The following is a 19,829-nucleotide window of genomic DNA, read 5'->3' on the forward strand; positions in this document are numbered from 1 at the left end:
TCTATGCAAAATATAGCTCTAAGGCAAAGCCTAGAAATTATAAATAAAAATGCTTGCCATGCTAGGGTAGTAGGATTATAGATGAGTTTTCTCCTTTAAAAATGTTTTCCAAGGCCAGGTACAATGGCTCATTCCTGTACTCCCAGCGCTTTGGGAGGCCAAGGCAGGAAGATCACTTGAGTCCAGGAGTTTGAGACCAGCCTGGGCAACAAAGCGAGACCTTGTCTTTACAAAAAATAAAAAATGTGGCTTGGCCTGGTGGCTCACGCCTCTAATCCCAGCACTTTGGGAGGTCAAGGCGGGCGGATCCCCTGAGGTTGGAAGTTTGAGACCAGCCTGACTGACGGGAGAAACCCTGTCTCTACTAAAAATACAAAATTAGGTAGGTGTGGTGCCACATCCCTGTAATCCCAGCTACTCGGGAGGCTGAGGCAGGAGACTCACTTGAACCCGGGAGGCAGAGGTTGTGGTGAGCTGAGATCATGCCACTGCACTCCAGCCTAAGCAACAAGAGTGAAACTCCATCTCAAAAATAAATAAATAAAAACAAACAAACACATAAATAAATTATTAGTGGGGCATGATAACATGTACTTGTAATCCCAGCTACTTAGGAGGCTAAGGTGAAAGGAGGTCTTGGGCCCAGAAGTTGGAGGCTGCAGTGAGCTGTGATCACACAACTGCACTCCAGGCTGCACGATGGATGACAGAGCAAGACTCAGTGTTAAAAAAAAAAAAAAATGTTTTCAGAAATCCCAGCTACTTGGGAGACTGAGGCAGGACAATCATTTGAGCTCAGGAGCTCAAGACCAGTCCCTTTTCAAAAAAAGAAAGTGCCCCCTACAATGTTTTACGATATATTAGTATCAAAAGCATGTAAATAATAACAAGGAAACAATCTACAAAATTAATACACATGTAAAATTTTAAAAAGCAAAACCATGGATGGAGAAGATATGACATATTTAGCATAGTAATAAAAAGATGCAAAGGGAAACACTTAAGATTTGTAAAGAGTAATAACCTGTGTTATGTTTATTCTTTTTTTAAAATTTATTTTATTGCATTTTAGGTTTTGGGGTACATGTGAAGAACATGCAAGATTGCTGCATAAGTACACACGTGGCAGTGTGATTTGCTGCCTTCCTCCAAAGCTTCATTAAGTTTCAGTCTAGGCCAGGCGTGGTGGCTCAGGCCTGTAATCAGATCACTGCGGGAGGCCGAGGCAGGCAGATTACCTGAGTTCAGGAGTTCAAGATCAGCCTAGACAACATGGCGAAACCCTGTCTCTACTAAAAATACAAAAGTAGCCGGGCATGATGGTGGGTGCCTGTAATCCCAGCTACTCGAGAGGGTGAGGCAGGGAGAATTGCTTGAACGCCGGAGGCAAAGGTTGCAGTGAGCCAAGATACCGCCACTATACTCCAGCCCGGGAGACAGAGCAAGATTCTGTCTTAAAAAAAAAAAAAAAGTTTCAGTCTAAATATTATTTTGTAACTTCACCTCCCTAAACAGTTCTAGTAGAACCTAGTATTTACAGGTTTAATTCACAAGTCATTACACTGGGGATAGGGCATTCATGATGTTTCAGGGTCTGAACGTCATGGGACATTAGCTGTTTGCTAGAGTTGAGTCATAACAGAAAGACTGAGCTAGCACCAAATCCTTCTAATAGTTAATTTCTCATTTCTCAAGAACCAAGGGATCATTAAATGAATCAATGGCGACACTGGGAACATTGAGGTCAAGGAAGGCTAAGCCCTGGCACAGGGTCCAGTCATGGGCCTGTATTAGCAGTCAATAACCCAAGCCCCACCTTCAACTTCCTCATGCTGGGCTTGACTCACCATTATGAAAATCTCCCAATCTCGGATATGGGTGCCTGCTGTCATTCAGCCAGTCCTATCTATGGCCACCCACTTCTTAGTATCCCCCACAAAGAGAGGAGCTGCTGATCTGACTTCCAGCTTGCAGGATGTTGATGGTGCTGCAATGTTGAGTGGTCAGGTCACAATATCTGAAAGTCAGAAACTCAGACTCTACCTCCCTCTTGAATGTCCTCTCTCACACCACGGGGTGTGAGAATCTGAGCCCAGCCATTTCTATCCCTCAGAGGGATACCCCGTAATCATTCTGGCCCATAATTTAGACTAACGTAATAATTTAGGGAGGTGTTGAAGGCTTGGCTTAAGCCTTGAGTCTAAGCCACATACTCCAAACTTTCCCCTTTTCCAGAATGTTGTAGAATAAAGTATCAAAATTGGCTCAGGTGTTTTTAAAAAAAAGGTTGTACAAATATGCCTTTTTTTTTTTTTTTGAAACACAGTTTTGCTCTTGTTGCCCAGGCTGGAGTCTGGAGTACACTGGTGCCATCTTGGCCCACTCCTGGGTTCAAACAATTCTTCTGTCTCAGCCTCCTGAGTAGCTAGGATTACAGGTGCATGTCACAATGCCTGGCTAATTTTTTGTATTTTTAGTAGAGATGCCACCATGTTGGTCAGGCTGGTCTCGACTCCTAACCTGAGGTGATCCACCTGCCTCGGCCTCCCAAAGTGCTAGGATTACAAGTATGAGCCACCGCACCCAGTCCAAAGATGCTTTTAACTGACCACTCTTTAACCAACTCCTGATCAAGCAACACTTTCATTCTCTCTGACCATGTGAATCCTGATAACCCAGGGCATGCCACATGCTCAAGACAGTTAAAACACCTGTGTTTTAAAACACCTGGGCATGTCTATTACTGGTAGGTTGTATGCTAATTAAGCAACCTTGGTGGAACACAGGGGCTCTAGGACACCTGTGTACGTCCTCCATGGACTGAGATGTATGCTTATAAACACTGGTTCTCAAAGTGTAGTCTGTAAACCAACGGCATCAACCATCACTTGAGAACTTGTCAGCAATGCCCATTCTCAGGCTCTATCCCAGACGAACTGATCAGAAGCTCTGGGAGTGGAGCCCAGGAATATGTGCTTTAACAAGCCCTCCAGGTGATTCTGAGGCATGCTAAAATTTTAGAGCCATTGCTAAAGAGTCAAGGTGGTTTTTGTTTCCAAACCTGTATATGGCATTTGTACACGTTATTGTAAGTAATTTAGGTATTATAAAAACTGGGCTGGGCATGAGGGCTCACATCTGTAATCCCAGCACTTTGGGAGGCTGAGGCAGGTGGATTGCTTGAGTCCAGGAGCTTGAGGCAAGCCTGGCCAACACAGTGAAACCCCATCTCTGCTAAAAATACAAAAATTATCCAGGTGTAGTGGTGGGCGCCTGTTGTCCCAACTACTTGGGAGGCTGAGGTGGGAGGATTGTTTGAGCCTGGGAGGCGGATGTTGCAGTGAGCTGAGATTGCGCCACTGCACTCCAGCCTGGCAACAGAGCAAAACTCTGTCTCTAAATAAATAAATAAATATCGAATCAAGCACTAAAAGAAATTGAGTTTTTAAAAATAAAAATTATGTTGAAAGCTTTCAAAAAATTAAAGCAATCTGCCAACCAAAATTACTGTAGAACCAGGCATAGATGAAACAAATGTAAAACATTGGGAAAATTTCCATGAAGATTTACAAGAGTTCTGCTGTTAGATTGATTTACAGATGTCTTGAAATCCTTGCTCCAATTTAAAGAAACCAAAACTAAAATATCATAGACAACACATTTTGGGTATGGTTTATGCAAAAAAGATTTTTATGTAATCCCAGCACTTTGGGAAGCTAAGGCAGGAAGGCTGCTTGAGCCCAGGGGTTCGAGACCAGTCTGGGATACATAGTGAGACCTCATCTCTACAAAAAATACAAAAACTAGCTGGGCATGGTGGCGTGCATCTGTGATCCCAGCTACTCGGGAGACTGATGTGGGAGGATTTCTTGAGTTTGGGAGATCAAGTGAACGCCACTGTACTCCAACCTAGGCAACACAATTATACCCTGTCTCAAAAAAAAAAAAAAAAAAAAAGATTGTAACTATCACGTTTTTTCTTTGACTTAAAATTAGTATTTTTTTAAAGTATAAAAGTAATTTTTTACTAAGTATACATTTATGCATTTTAAATAAAAATAAAATGGGTCAGGCACAGTGGCTCATGCCTGTAATCCCAGCACTTTGGGAGGATGAGGCGGGTGGACCACCTCAGGTCGGGAGTTCGAGACCAGCTTGACTAACATGGAGAAACTCTGTCACTACTAAAAATACAAAATTAGCCAGGTGTGGTGGCGCAAGCCTGGAATCCCAGCTACTTGGGAGGCTGAGGCAGGAGAATCACTTGAACCCAGGAGGCGGAGGTTATGGTGAGCTCAGATCTCATCATTGCACTCCAGCCTGGGCAACAAGAGTCAGACTCCATCTCAAAAAATAAATAAATAAAATGACTAAGGTGGGTTTGCATACATAGTTTTTTAGGATTCCTCTCTCTGAATGATGTTTTTCATTAATCAGCTAACCACAGACGCAATTCATGGGATAAGAGAGCTTCTCTGAATCTTGACTCTCATTTTTTTGTTCTTTGTGTACATAGCTCTCTGGGAGGTAAGTGGGAGGATGTGATTTGCAAGGCAGGATTCATGCATTCCTGGGTCTGTAAAATTTTAAGGTGTCAAATCCCATCTTGATTTGAGATCCATCCACTGATGCACGGCTAGGCTTCTGGGGACAGCAAATGAGGCCATCAGTGTAGTGGTTTGACATGGAAGAACCCACTGCCAGTCACGTGAACTTAACAGTTTCTTTATGGCCACAAGACTTCTAGTGCATTCAGCTCTGATGTTATTTGCCAAATGGTTTGGGTTCTTTGCATAACTTCCTTGGTTGCAAAACTGTATTCATAGTTTTGGTAGGTCAAGAGAGGTCACAATTAGGGAAGCAGATGTATGGAGGTGACCTCGTATATAAGTCAACGATGGCTCTATTGTTCCAAGTTCTCATCTACTTCCACAAAATCTGTTCTCAGTCATTTTTTGCCTGAAATTGCTACACTCTTGCTTACAAATGGAAAGAGTAATTCTCCAGCTGTAGCTCTTCGGCCCTCCAAATCACAAGTGCTAAGATCCCAGAGTCAGAAGTCAGTCTTGCTACATTCATTCTCTGTCCAACATGGGAGAAATCACTCCAGTGTCTCTAAGAATAAATGATATCTTGCTGCAGGTAATAAAATCCTAAAATCGATGATTTCTGATTTACAACCTGGTCCTATTCTAAGGTTTTTCTCAGCAGGAATCAGTCTGCAAGGGGATGGCATTAGCAGAAATAGGGTATTTTAGAGAGGAGCATTTGGATTTTAAAGTTTGTTGATAACAAAGTAAGAAAAACAAAATTTGTCATTTTGAGAAATGGTAGAACTAATTTACTTGCTGAGCATACATTAGACACACACACAGAGTCAGACTCACAAAACCTCTCCTCTTCAAGCCATGACTGAAATTCCAAATGCAGGATTTAAAACCCAGAGAAAATGTCTTTTCTTTTCTCTTTTTTTGGAGACAGGGTCTCATTCTGTCACCCAGGCTGACGTGCAGTGGCACAATCATGGCTCACTGCAACCTCTGCCCCCTAGACTCAAGCCATTCTCCCACCTCAGCCTCCCGAGTAGCTGGTACTACATGCACGTGCCACCATGCCTGGCTAATTTCTTTACACATTTTTGGTAACAGACAGGGTTTGGCCATGTTGCCCAAGCGGTCTTGAACTCCTAGACTCAAGCAATTCACCATCTTGGCTTCCAAACATGCTGGGATTACAGGTATGAGCCACCATGCCCAATCAAGAGAAATTTCTTGTTGATATTGACAACAAGAGGAGTGTTAAGGGCTGAATTGTATCCCCTTGCCCCCAAAATCACATGTTGAAGCGCTAATCCCTAATACCTCAGAATGTGATTGTATTTGGAGATGGGAGCTTTAAAGAGGAGACTGAGTTAAAATGAGGCTGTTAGGGTGGCCCTAATCTAATGTCTGTTATCCTTATAAGAAGAGGAAGTGTGGTGGGGTGTGGTGGCTCACGTTTGTGCCATCCAAAAGCAAAATCCCATGCTGTGTCCCACCCACCATCATTCTGGGTATGCATGGACTTCAATATGAGTTTTTAAACATACCATACTTTCAATATACTTGTATTATTTAAGTGTTCATAAGAAGACACAATTCATATATAAATTAATATTCAACTGTTTATAGGTTCCCCAACTATTAGATAGTAATAATATTAACAAACACTTATACAGCACTGTTCTACATGCTTTATACATATTAACTCATTTAACCCTCACAAAAACATTTGAGGTAGGTAATTTAACCTCAATTTATGACAGTAACTTAAACATAAAGCAGTTAAGAGATGTATAAAATGTGGATAATGTACCTATCTCATAGGTTGTTACAATATAGATCAAATATCTCAAACAGGTCCTCAGACATAATAACATTCAATAAACGTAGTTTGTATTTTTATTACACTGCCATCTCTAATTAGATAAGGTCGAATTTGAGACTTTAGATATCTAAATGACATTCATTTATTCCACAACCATTTATTCAACAATTACTATATTAATATTACTAATTAATAAAAGGCATTGTACTAAACCCTGGATGGTAATGACAAGCAAATGCCATATATAAGATGTTTTAGAAGAAACACACGAAGGATAAGCCATGCTGTTTGCAGTGATTACCTCTAGGAAGTAAAACTGGGGAGAAGTGATGTTCAGGTTTTGACTTCATACACATCTGTATTCTGACTTCTTTTTCTTTATCTTTTTTTCTTTCTTTTTTTTTTTTGTTTTGAGGGATGGTCTCACTTTCCTCACCCATGCTGGAGTGCAGTGGTGCAAACACGGCTCAGCTTTGGGCTCAAGCAGTTCTCCCATTTCAGCCTCCTGAATAGCTGGGACTACAGGTGTGTACCACCACCCCCAGCTAATTCTTCTTATTTTTTTTGTAGAGACAGGGTTTCACCATGTTGACCAGGCTGGTCTCAAATTCTCGAGCTCAAGAGATCTGCCCACCTCGGCCTCCCAAAGTGCTGGGATTACAGGCTTGAGCCACCATGCCTGGACTGACTTTTCTTTAAATAAGCAAGAATGACTTTATCATTTAAAAACCAGTCAATGGGGAAAACATTTTTCACAAAATATGAATGCATGAGATTGCGATCAACTTCAGTCAGTCCTTCAGGAAAAATGTATTTCAAGTCCATTCTGTGACAGATGAAAAGTACAAGTGGTTCTGCCCTCAAGGTTTTACAATCTGCCTAGGTAGACAGGACGCAAGCAGGGCCAAAGTCACGCCAACATAAAAGGCAGTTTGTAAACACCAGGTGAGCAAGTACAGCAGAAAATTCATGTTCAGAGATCTATATTAACGGCCTTTGAAAAATAGTTTTGGATGGCAATGAACATAATTTCAGTGGCAGCTGATGAATTACAAATTCAGGGACTCCACTAAAGCAAAGGAGGTTCTTAGTCAGCAATCCACCATTGAATATGAAAATAAATTCAGGACTGTTAATGGTGAAATGAGTTAGGGAGTTGGAATTCTGGTGCTGGAATTGAACGTTCCACTTACTCAAATGTGTGGAAATCTATAAAAAATGCTGAGTCCATGACTAAGAACTGAATTTTCATGCAGGTCACATAATAATTCAGGGATGAGTCAAAGTGAAAGCAGCCCAATTGTCCCACAGAAATGATGTTTATGGTTTATTTTGAATAAACATAGAAATTTACCTTTCCAGTCTTGAAACTTGAGAAAATTACATTTGTTTTATCTGAGAAGCCTTCTTAAGAAACAAACCATCAGGGCTCCCAGGCAGTATAAAGCAGCTGAAACTTACCAGATCACTGCCTCTGGGCAACGACATGCCAGACCCCTCACCATTTATGATCGCCTAACCAACCACCTGCTGCCTGTTGAGCAACTCCTCTTCCATACTCCTCCCTAACTCCTGTTTTTTCCCACATGGTTACATTTATTCCATTTATTCCCTGCTATATAAACCCCTAATTTTTATTTTATTTTATGTTATTTTGAGGCTGGGTCTCACTCTGTCACCCAGGCTGGAATCCAGTGGTGCAATGATGGCTCACTGAAGCCTCAACCTCCTAGACTCAAGCAGTCTTCCTGGCCAGCCTCCTGAGTAGCTGGGACTATAGGTGTGCACCACCATACTCAGCTGATTTTTTTTTTTTTTTTTTTTTAAAGACAGAGTCTCGCTCTTTTGCCAGGCTGGAGAGCAGTGGTGTGATCTCGGCTCACTGTAACCTCCACCTTCCAGACTCAAGTGATTCTCTTGCCTCAGCCTCCCAAGTAGCTGGGACTACAGGCACCCACCACCACACATGGCTAATTTTTTGTATTTTAGTAGAGACAGGGTTTCACCATGTTGACCAGGATGGTCTCGATCTCCTGACCTTGTGATGTGCCCACCTTGGCCTCCCAAAATGCTGGGATTACAGGTGAGAGCCATGGTGCCCAGCCAATTATTTTTATTTTTTTGTAGAGACAAGAGTCTCACTATGTTGTCCAGGCTGGTCTCAAACTCCTCTCAAGCGACCCTCCTACCTTGGCCTGTCAAAGTGCTGGAATTACATGCATAGGCTACCACATCCAGCCTAAACCCCTAATTTTAGTCAGACAGGGAGATGGATTTGAGACTGATTTCCCATCTTTTTGGCTATAGCACCTGACTGAAGCCTTCTTTCCTGGCAATACCTATCTCAGTGATTGGCTTTCTATGCAACAAGCAGCAGAACCTTGACTGAACTCCTAATGTTTTGGTAACAAAAGAAGTACTAGAACCATGAAAGTGTTAAAAATGAAAACTCACTGCATCGATTCACTAGTAGCTGTGAGGTAGGAGGCAGGACTTGACTCCAGAGGCAAGGCTGAGATATCAGACCAGACTGGGGACTAGCTAAAACAGGGCTGGGGTGAAAGCAGCCTTCAATCAGACAGGTCCACCAGTATGCCACGTCAATTTGCTGTTGCTATGGCAACACCTGGGAGTTACCACCCCTTTCCATGGCAATGACCCAATGATTACTACCCTTCCCTAGAAATTTCTGCATAAACCTCCCCTTATCTGCATGCAATTGAAAGTGGGTATAAATATGACTGTAAAACTGCCCTAAGCTGCTATTCTCTGCCTACAGGGTAGCCCTGCTCTGCAGAAGCAGTCACGGAGCTGCAACACGGCCAGAGCTGTAACACTGCCTCTTCAATAAGGCTGTTTTCTTCCACCTCTGGCTTGCCCTTGAATTCTTTACTGGGCGAAGCCAAGAACCCAGATAGGCTAAGGTTCACTTGGGGACTTGCCTGCCCTGCATCAGCTGGACATGCTTAACTTCTACCAAATTTATTTAAATAAACAGTTTGAACCTGCTTCCCATACTCTCTCATCACCCACTCCCTGCCTCTTGAAATCTGCCCTTTACCCTTCCCCCACTTTGCCATTATCAATGGCCTCCTGACCACCTTTGTGTCCCTCAAGCCTAGCAGAGCCCCTGGCAGAGTTCTGAAATGTTTGCAGAGGCGAATCAGTGACTCAATTTCATGGTTTTTCTCTAAGCCCTGTTACCTTTGGCCATGCTGGAACATGACATTAATATTGACCCACCTCTGCTTCCGAAGTAGCTGGAACCACAGGAATGTACCAACATGCCCAGCTAATTTTTCGTTTTTTTGAGACGTAATTTTGCTCTCATTGCCCAGGCTGGAGTGCAATGGTGCGATCTCAGCTCACTGAAACGTCTGCCTCCTGGGTTCAAGCGATTCTCCTACATCAGCCTCTGGAGGAGCTGAGACTACAGGTGACCACCACCATGCCCAACTAATTTCGTATTTTTTTTTTAGTAGAGATGAGGTTTCATCAGGTTGGCCAGGCTGGTCACGAACTCCTGACCTCTGGTGATCTGCCTGCCTCAGCCTCCCAAAGGGCTGGGATTACAGGCATGAGCCACGGCATTCAGCCATGCCCAGCCAATTTTTTGATTTTTTGATAGAGATGGGGTCTCACCACGTTGCCTAAGTTGGTCTTGAACTCCTGGGCTCAAGCAATCCTCCTACCTTGGCCTCCCAAAGTACTGGGGTTACAGACACAAGCCACAACACCTGGCCTAGAGTCACCTTAGACTTTTCCTTGTTCCCTTTATGTATAGCACCCCCTTTCATTTCCTGCTGCCTTCCTCTCCTTTCTTATAGTCACACCTCAAATCCTGGCTGGCTCCTGTCCCCTCTCACCTGATAAGTGCCACAGTCTCCTATCTGGTCTTCCCACTTCCTGCCATTCTTCTCCCGGAATACAACCTGCAGTTCCCCATGAGGGAAAGTTTCCTGAAATGAAGCTTTGCATTTGTCACTCAGATATGAACCCTTCAGCGGCTCTTTTTCAGAGATAAAATCCAGGCTTTACGTCTGATTTTCAAAGCCCTGAACAATCCGGTTCCTTCTGCTGTCTTCAACTCCATCTCCTACTTCATGCCTATAGGAATTCTCTGCTGAACGTAACATTTTAAGTCAATCTGGACAGCCTTAACTAGGGTGATTATGTAATTTATCATCCAAACTGGAACCCCTTTCAAAGTGAAAAGATGTGCCATCAAGAAATGGGGTCGGCCGGGCACAGTGGCTCATGCCTGTAATCCCTGTACTTTAGGAGGCCGAGGCAGGTGGATTGCTTGAGCTCAGTTCAAGACCAGCCTGGGCAACATGGTGAGGCTCCATCTCTACCAAACATACAAAAAATTAGCCAGGTGTGTGGTGTGCACCTGTGGTCCCAGCTACTTGGGAGTCTGAGGTGGGAGGATCGCATGAGCCTGGGGGGCGGAGGTCGCAGTGAGCCGAGGTGGCGCCACTGCACTCCAGCCTGGATGACAGAGTGAGACCCTGTCTAAAAATAAAAAGAAATGGCATCAAGCAAGGTGGCTCACACGTGTAATCCCAACACTTTGGGATGCCAAGGCAGGAGGATCACTTGAGTTCAGGAGCTTGAGACCAGCCTAGTCAATGTAGGTAGACCCTATCCCTACAAAAGATAAATTAGCTTGGCACAGTGGTGCACAGCTGTGGTCCTAGCTACTCAGAAGGCTGAGGTGGGAGTATTGCTTGAGCCCAGGAGGTTGAGGCTATAAAGCTGTGGTCATGGCCTGGGCAACAGAGCAAGACTCTGTCTCAAAAAAATGAAAAAAAAAAGTTGGGCTAACAGGGCATAAAACGGGATTGTCCTGTATTACCTGGGAGGTATGATCACTCTGTTCTTAATGTCCCCTGCCCATCTACACACAGGCCACCCCAGATCAGCTACTAATGGAGTATGTCCAGGGTCCTCACCAGCCTCTTCTCTCCTCTAAATTTCCTGCTCTAAGTCTGGTACCTGGAGTCTCCATCTTTGATAAGGCCCCTTCCAGCCCTCAGGTTAGGCCACCTGGTTAGCTTTCAATTTGACCTTCTCACTGTAGCAGTCTCCCTCTGACCTACCAGCTCCCAGGAGCTGGCTCTGCCCCTCCCAGGCCAGACTCAGCCCCCATGCTTGAAAAGCATTGCCACCTCCAGTCACTGCCCTTCCTATCTCCCCCTGCCTTGGACATTTGTCCAATTGCTACCCTTCCCTCCACACTCAGATCTTCCAGCTTAGCCATTATGATCTCTCTGACCTTCCGTGGCTTCTATTTTCTCTATCATTTGCTTTGCACTCACCATAGCCCTATCAAGCAGTAGCTAAGTTTGTGGGAATTCGTTTGGAGTCCCTAAGAAAGCCTACTGGCAACAAAGGTCCCCGGCTGCTTAATCATCTCACTCCCAGCCTCTAACAGACCGGGTGCTTGGTGAACCGCTGTAAAGGGCACTGGGGAAAAGGTGGTGAGGCTGGTGATGCTGCGATCATCTGGCGGAGGAGACCTGGGTTGCACTGGGATGCACGGTCTCTCCCATTTTCCCACTCTTCAGATTGGATTGCCTCTGCGCAAATGCAGACATTCTTATTCACAATCAAGTAGCAGCAAGAGAAATGCCCATCTCCAATAAACAGCACGCCAAAGCTCTCTGGCAATGACAGCATCTACCCTCTCATGCTTGTAGCTCTTCAATAAATGCCAGCTCCCAAAAGTTACAGCAAAATCCTCAGAGATACAAAGGTTCTCTACTACACATAGATGAGCAGGTAATTATTTGGAAACACTTAGAGAACTGGGTTCCTCAGTGGCCTCCAGTTTTCCATGGGCCAAGGCGGGCTTCCTGCCCCATCTACTCCCTGTGACCAATGCAAGCCCTGTTTCTACTGTCCCTTCCCTTGTCCTAATCAACCAGTCACTCTCGTCCTGTTTCCTGAAGCTCCCCCACTGGCTTAATTCCCAATGGCCCGATTTCCTCCTGACCCAATAGCACCCAAAGTTTCTACCTATTTAACAAATAGTAAGGGGGAAAAGCAGGTTATAAAATAAAATAGACAATGTGACCTCATTTTGTTAAATCTTTACAAAATGTTTTTTGTTTGTTTGAGATGGGGTCTTGCTCTGTCGCTCAGGCTGGAGTGCAGTGGCACAACCTCAGTCACTGCAACCTCTACCTCCTGTGTTCAGGTGATTCTCCTGCCTCACCCTCCCAAGTAGCTGAGACTATAGGCACATGCCACCACGCCCAGTTAATTTTTGTATTTTTAGTAGAGAAGGGGTTTTGCCATATTGGCCCGGGTGGTCTCAAATTCCTGGCCTCAAGTGATCTGCCTGCCTTGGCCTCCCAAAGTGCTGGGATTACAGGCATTAGCCACTGAGTCTGGCCAACAAAATGTTTTAAAGTAGATATTTGACCAGTGCAGTGGCTCACGCCTGTAATCCCAACACTTTAGGAGGCTGAGATGGGTGGATCAGGAGGTCAGGAGTTTGAGACCAGCCTGGCCAAGATGGTGAAGCCCTGACTCTACTAAAAATACACAAATTAGCAGTGGTGGGCACCTGTAATCCCAGCTAGTCGGGAGGCTGAGGCAGGAGAATTGACTGAACTCTGGAGGCGGAGGTTGCAGTGAGCTGAGATCACGACACTGCACTCCAGCCTGGGCGACAGAACAAGACTCTGTCTCAAAAAAAAAAAAAAGTCGATATTTATATGGAGAAAGTCTGGTAGAAACACAATAATCTATTAATAGTGATTTTTCTCATCTGTTTACGTTTCTCTATGAATGGGTATTACCTGCATAATAAAAATTAATGAAGCCAAAATAACCATGGGTAATACATATTGGCTTCCTTTTTGCTAGTGGAAGTGGGCGTGGCATCTGCCACTCTAACGTGGCCACCACCAGCAGATTAAGAAAAAAAACAACCCAAGGCCCAGGAGACCAGCTGCATTTGTGCCCTCTGGTGAGACGCAGAGGCAGAGGTTGCCTTCATTCCTACTAGTGTGTAAAAACAAACCCATGATACTCTCACCACGCACCTGCCAATTGCAGGCTACCACCTACATTTTTGTTTTGTTGATTTTTATTTTTACTTTCCATATCCCTAGCTAAGAACGAAGGTGTGCTGGAAAATTCAAATTCTATGGGCAAAAAAAATAGCATACTTTGTGAGAAGCAAAATAAAACAGGGCTCCTGAAAACAATAGAACACAAAAGACAAAATGCAGCATTTAGCAGAAAATGTACATTCCAGTTTTGATGTCTGTCAAGTTCTTTTCCTTCCAGATTTTCTGCCTCATAAGTATTCAGTTCAGTTTATGAAACATCTACTATCCACCAGGCACTGTTTGTTAGTATAAGGAGGAATGAGATCATGCAAGTTGCAAGGGCTTTGTAGACAAAAGGGGATGCCTGCAGTGTCAAGCACTGCCCTTGAGTCTCATTTCCTGGGCTTGTGTTTGAGGATACCGCTAGTTTCCTCTGACCACGCTGTCTGATCACACTGAGCCCATACAGCTGGGCTTTTCCATCTGACAGTCACTTTGGCCTCTCACTGAACTACAGGTGACATTAGGGAGGAGGGCTGCCTGTGTCTTTGATGTGTCACTCAGTAACCCACCCAAGTAAATTTCATGTATAACACAGGAGTTATATGTGAGTCAGGCCATCCCAAACATACCCTCCAAAGTTGAAGAAAATCCACCCAGTCTTTTTCAAGAGATGCAATAATACGCAGTTATATTTGCAAGGATTATTGTAAGAGTGCCTTTTACTGCAGACCCAGAATGAGAAAACACTGACCTCAGCCATAAATGACGCCTTTAAAGTTCAAATTCTGCCTAACAACTACACCAAACAACAGAGCACTTTGTGGAAACACAAAGGCGAGGAAACCAGTATGTGGGAGGTACACATGAGCTTCCCCTCCTCCTCACCATGCTCAACTTGTCCTTCCCCACCAAGCCCAGCTGGAGTGGTACTCACCCACACACCTCTTCCCATCCTCAGCCAGGATGTAGCCACTGTAGCACTGGCAGACGAAGGAGCCCGGCACATTCACGCAGAGCTGCTCACAGCTGTGGTCCTCCATGGCACACAGATCCTGGACTGAGGCAAAGTTACGCCATTAAACACAACGTCAGGCACACCCGAGAATGCCCCCAGCGCGGCGCGATGCAACAAACAACTCCAGAGCCCTCACCAAAGTAAGTCTGAGAAACACTATAATATTTAATATGTGATCATAGTAGAAAGTTTGGAAAACATAAAAAAATAGATAAAAGAAAATCTACCTGTAATCCCCCATCTGTAATCCTACCACCCAGAGGCAACCACTGTTAACCTTTTGATGAGTTTTCTTTCCAGATGAGTTTCTGCCTGTATATAAAAACAGATTTTTCAGCCAGGCACAATGGCTTATGCCTGTAATCCCAGCACTAAGGGAGGTAGAGGTGGGTGGATCACTTGAGGCCGGGAGTTCAAGACCAGCTAGCCAACATGGTGAAACCCCATTTCTGCTAAAAATACAAAAATTAGCTGGGCATGTGTGCCTGTAGTTGCTGCTACTCAAGAGGCTGAGGCAGGAGAATCGCTTGAGCCTGGGAGGCAGAGGTTGCAGTGAGCCCAGATCATGCCGTTGCACTCCAGCCTGGGCGACAGAGCAAGACTCCATCTCAAAATAAATAAAATTTTAAAAATAAAAACAATTTTTCAAAGTTGGAACTACTCATCACCTCTATGAAACACATTAAATTTTTTTTTTTTTTTTTTTTTTTTTTGAGATGGAGTCTCGCCCTGTTGCTGGTATAAGGAGGAATGAGACAAGGCTCTTTGAAAACCCTCTTTGTGCTCTATTTATTCATCCTAGTAACAAATGAGGAAAATGCAGAAGCAAAAAGAGGCTAGGCAGACGTAACAAATATTACCAGGGAGAAATAGATGCATGCCTATTTGTGGTCTTATTTTGGTCAAATATTTATTACGTGTCCACAAAGTGCTAAGCTCTGGCTGTTTATTCACATGCAATGTAGGAATGGACTTACAGTCTGTATCTACTGCAACAGAACTAAGGATACAGCGGTGGATGAGAAGATTAAAGGCAAATTCCATCCATCCCTGACAGTCTCTGGCACTATTTCCCAGCAAGGAGAACAGCTTGGATACCCTGAAACAGCTAGCTGTACCAGTGACGTTACCATTAAAACTGGAGACCATCAGACAGCATTAAAGGGATTGATACATTAAAGAGAATTTTCTCTGGTGAAAAGCTACCACTAAAACAGGTACAACTTAAAAAAAACACTCAATTACCTAGAGAGCTTGATTAATTCCTGAATCCAATGGCTACATTTTAATATTATCTTCTAGATCTTTGAGTTTCATAGTTTATTATGCTTTTAGATAAATATAAAATGTCAAATTGATTTTTTAAAAGATAAAAGCTGATTTGATTCGGCATCTCTATTAAACATTAACATTAAACAATTTTAAACATTAAAACTTACATCATCACATTTTAAAAACACTTCGGTCTAGGATTCTACAAATAAAAATTCTGGTTTTAAAATCCTAAAGAAGTATTTTTACTCCCAAATCAATAAAGCAGATGGAAAAAACTTATAGACACAAATCTTTTACCTCTCATCAATATGTTTATATCTTAGATTTCCTATTGGCAACTCCAACTAGAATGTTCAATGAAGATTTCCAATGCATTCAGATGTAAGGAAAACACCCATAACCAGAAGAAAATGTCAGCTAATACAAAAATCATAGTGAGTAATCAAAGAATGAGAAAACCTAAATAAGCTAGGCCAGAGATATAAGAAATGTCTGAATCATACAATAATGTGTTGAGCACCTACTATGTCCCGGGTATTGGGGATATTGTGGTAAACAAAACAGACCAAGGGTTTCTGCTGTCACTTAGCTTGTATTCTACTAGGGTTAGTAACAAGAAGCTTTAGGATGGGTATTTTCGGCTGAAAGAACAGTGAATACAAAAGTCCTGAAGTAGAACAAACTGACCCCATTTGAGGAACAGAAAGGCCAGAGTGGCTGTTAGATGCCACCTAGATAACTAACATGTGAGGTTGGACATGATTTAAAAATCCCTAAGCGAATTGCCAAGAAAACTATGGAAGTTCAGAATTGGGACAGATTACTGCAAGTCAAGCAGGGATTGGGAAAGGCTCACAGATATGGAGAAAGAGAAGTGGCACTCCAGGCTTGTGACACATGAGTAAACAAAGAGGGAAGCAGGAGAGGTGTGGCAGCTGAATCCTGCTCTGGAAATTCCAGGAGAAGTAGCAAATGAAAGGATGGGAAAGACCATTGACACCAGGGGCAGAGGGACCTTGGCCCGAAGGCTGAGTAGGCTGAACTCCAATCATTGGGCAATGGGGACCATTCAAGAGAAAAATCTTAAAAAGAGAGACCAGCAATTTACCCAAGTTGTGCTTTGGAAGGATAAGTCTGGCAGCACCACAGATCTTCTCAGGTCTGGGAAAATTTAAGAACCTCTAGCAAAGTTCAATGAAAAGCATTGCTTCCTTGGAAACGGCAGTAGGTTTCCGCATTCCGGGCTGAAGCAGCTTTGGGTTGCCTGAATGGTGATGAGAAAATTAACCTCTTGCTATGAGGGCCTTTAATCATTCTTTAAACTTTCGGTCTCACCCATCAGCTGTCATCCTCCTGGCATGAGTCATAATGTTAACTACTTATGTGTTTGTGGAGTGATGGATTTACTGTGTCTCTCTTTTTTTTTCTTGAGACAGAGTTTTGCTCTTGCCCAAGCTGGAATGCAATGGCACAATCTTGGCTCACCGCAACCTCTGCCTCCCGGGTTCAAGTGATTTTCCTGCCTCAGCCTCCCAAGTAGCTGGGATTATAGGCATGTGCCACCACACCCGGCTAATTTTGTATTTTCAGTAGAAACGGGGTTTCTCCATGTTGGTCAGGCTGGTCTCAAACTCCTGACCTCAGGTGAACTGCCCGCCTCGACTTCTCAAAGTGCTGGGATTATAGGCATGAGCCACCATGCCCAACGTACTGTGTCTCCCTTACTAGACTCTAAGCTCCCTAAGTGGGTGGGCAGCATCCCTGCACAAAGTTCTGATGGCTGAGAGGTGACACTCCAGCATGCTGGAACCAGCTCTGGGAGGGTGGCAGGAGCTTCTCCTGAGTCCTCCCAATTTCTGCTGCAGATGCTGCCTTGCCCCTATCAGGGGTCTGGCAAGAACTCTGCCTATCATGGTTACTAAGAGTGACAGGAATACAGGTGATTTTCATTCTCTTATTTATAATTGTCTGATCTCAAATTTTCTAACAGGAGCTTTTATAATAATGAAGGAAGAAAAAAAAAATCAACGTATTACAAAAGAACCTTTGTTTTGTTTTGTTTTGTTTTGAGATGGAGTTTTACTCTTGCTGCCTAGGCTGGAGAGCAATGGCGTGATCTCCGTTCACCACAACCTCTGCCTCCTGGATTCAAGCGATTCTCCTGCCTCAGCCTCCCAAGTAGCTGGGATTACACGCCTGCACCACCACACCTGGCTAATTTTGTACGGACGGGGTTTCTCCATGTTGGTCAGGCTGGTCTCAAGCTCCCGACCTCAAGTGATCCGCCCACCTCAGTTTCCCAAAGTGCTGAGATTACAGCCGTGAGCCACCACGCCTGGCGAAAGGAACCCTTTTGAAAGTACTATTTCCAAAGCAATGAACCAGAACCTTGAAGGAACAATCTTTTTTTTCCAAAAGGCTTCTCTGTGTAGGGTAGGTGGAGAAAGGTAAGGACATGCTTGTTTCTTTCAGGGCAGGCTGGGATATCCACAGATATCCCAGAAGAGTCTGTGAGTAACTACAGGGCCCCATCTACAGAAGCAGAGGGGATCTCTGAAAATCTTGATGCCAAGGTACTTCCCACCACAATTAAACTAGACTGGCAGGGGGTGGGATTTGGGGAGTAGTGTTTGTTAAAGCTGCCCAGGTGGCCCGAGTGTGTAGACAGGCTGAACGTCATTGAACCTAACAGATAAAGCTCCCCATAATCCTCCATGGGGAAGGTGCCCAGATCCAGGAGTCAGTCTCCCCCTTTAATGATGGAGACCCTAAAGTTCAGCTTTCCTCTTCTAAACAAATCTGAGTGGCTGCTGCCCTTGCCGCCCTGTCCAAGAGGCTAAAAGAAGCCCTAACACCTACGTGCGGATGCATGATTACTGCTCGCACTCCAGAGCTGTCCCACAAATAGCGAGCTTGCCAGTTGGCTTTAAGCAGATTGTCCTTTCTGTTTTTAGAAATGTTGGAGATTTATGGCCATGAGTGATTTGTACCGGCCCAAGGGAAACCATTCAGGGATTAATCTAATTAAACAAAGACAAAGGAATAAATACAGACTGGATTCTGACAAAACAACTTTGCTGTTTTTCTGGCAGTGGCCATTTCCTTTTCCTTTTGAAACAAATACAGATGTTTTTGGATGATTCCTTATGCTTTTGAAAAACAGCCCTTCTTTCTCTCTCAGACCAGGAGGATTTCACTGAAAGATGAGAAGTGCTGAGTCCAGAGCTGCCCTGCCCCTTCCACCTTCTCCACCTGGTGACCCCCATGAATGGCTCACAACCCCAGTCAAATGTTGCCTCCTCTGGGAAGCCTCCTTCAAGTTGGCTGGACTTAAGGCTTCTTCCCCTGGGCCCCCACAGCACTGCAGACTGGGCTCCACTCTAGCATTTAGGCACTGATCCCATCGTATTGGAAGGACTTGATCACGGCTGTCTGCCCCATTATAAGTGGCTCAGTTTTGTCTCACCAGAGCCTAACACAGTGACCTACCACATGTATTTGGTCTCCATAAGAGTTCATTTGCTGAATGAATAATGAAAAAGGCCCAGATTCCCTGCCTCCCAACAGGGATGGTCCTAAAGTCTTAAGAATACCCTCCTCCATCAGATGTGGGGTCCTCAGAAGATGACTGAGATGGCAACAAAACTCTCCAAGTCTCTCTGCCTCTCCTCATCCCCAGCAGGGTGTATTCACATACTAGAAGAGGGCTCAGATTGAGGTAGAAGGCAGGACTCAACTCCAGAGGTGGGCTTGGACACCGGACCAAATTGAGGACTAGCTAAAACAGGGCTGGGGTAGAAGCAGCTTTCCATAAGACACACCTACCAGTGTAACATGTCAGTTTGTCATTGCCATGGTAACACCCAGGAATTACCAACTCTCTCCATGTCAATGACCTGATAACCCAAGAGTTACTACCCCTTCCCTAGAAATGTCTGCATAGACCACCCCTTAATCTGCATGCAATTAAAAGTGGGTATAGGCCACTGGAATCACGCCTGTAATCCCAGCACTTTGGGAGACCAAGGCTGGTGGATCATGTGAGGTCAAGAGTTCAAGGCCCACCTGGCCAACATGGTGAAACTCCATCTCTACAAAAAAATATA

At 44.2% G+C, this 19,829-nt stretch overlaps 1 protein-coding gene across 5 annotated transcripts in view; it reads right to left on the reverse strand.

Moving 5' to 3' along the window:
* The window catches only part of MATN2 (matrilin 2), a 179,932-nt gene that overhangs the window by 65,917 nt on the left and 94,186 nt on the right, over positions 1-19,829 (reverse strand). For all 5 annotated transcript variants that reach the window (XM_032248352.1, XM_032248375.1, XM_032248368.1 and 2 more), the window contains exon 5: positions 14,368-14,490. In XM_032248352.1, coding sequence (XP_032104243.1) covers positions 14,368-14,490 — 123 coding nt within the window. The remainder of the gene's footprint in view (positions 1-14,367; positions 14,491-19,829) is intronic.

This window comes from Sapajus apella, unplaced genomic scaffold (genome assembly GCF_009761245.1).
Source record: "Sapajus apella isolate SASKATOON/1434 unplaced genomic scaffold, GSC_monkey_1.0 scaffold3, whole genome shotgun sequence".
NCBI lineage: Eukaryota > Metazoa > Chordata > Mammalia > Primates > Cebidae > Sapajus > Sapajus apella.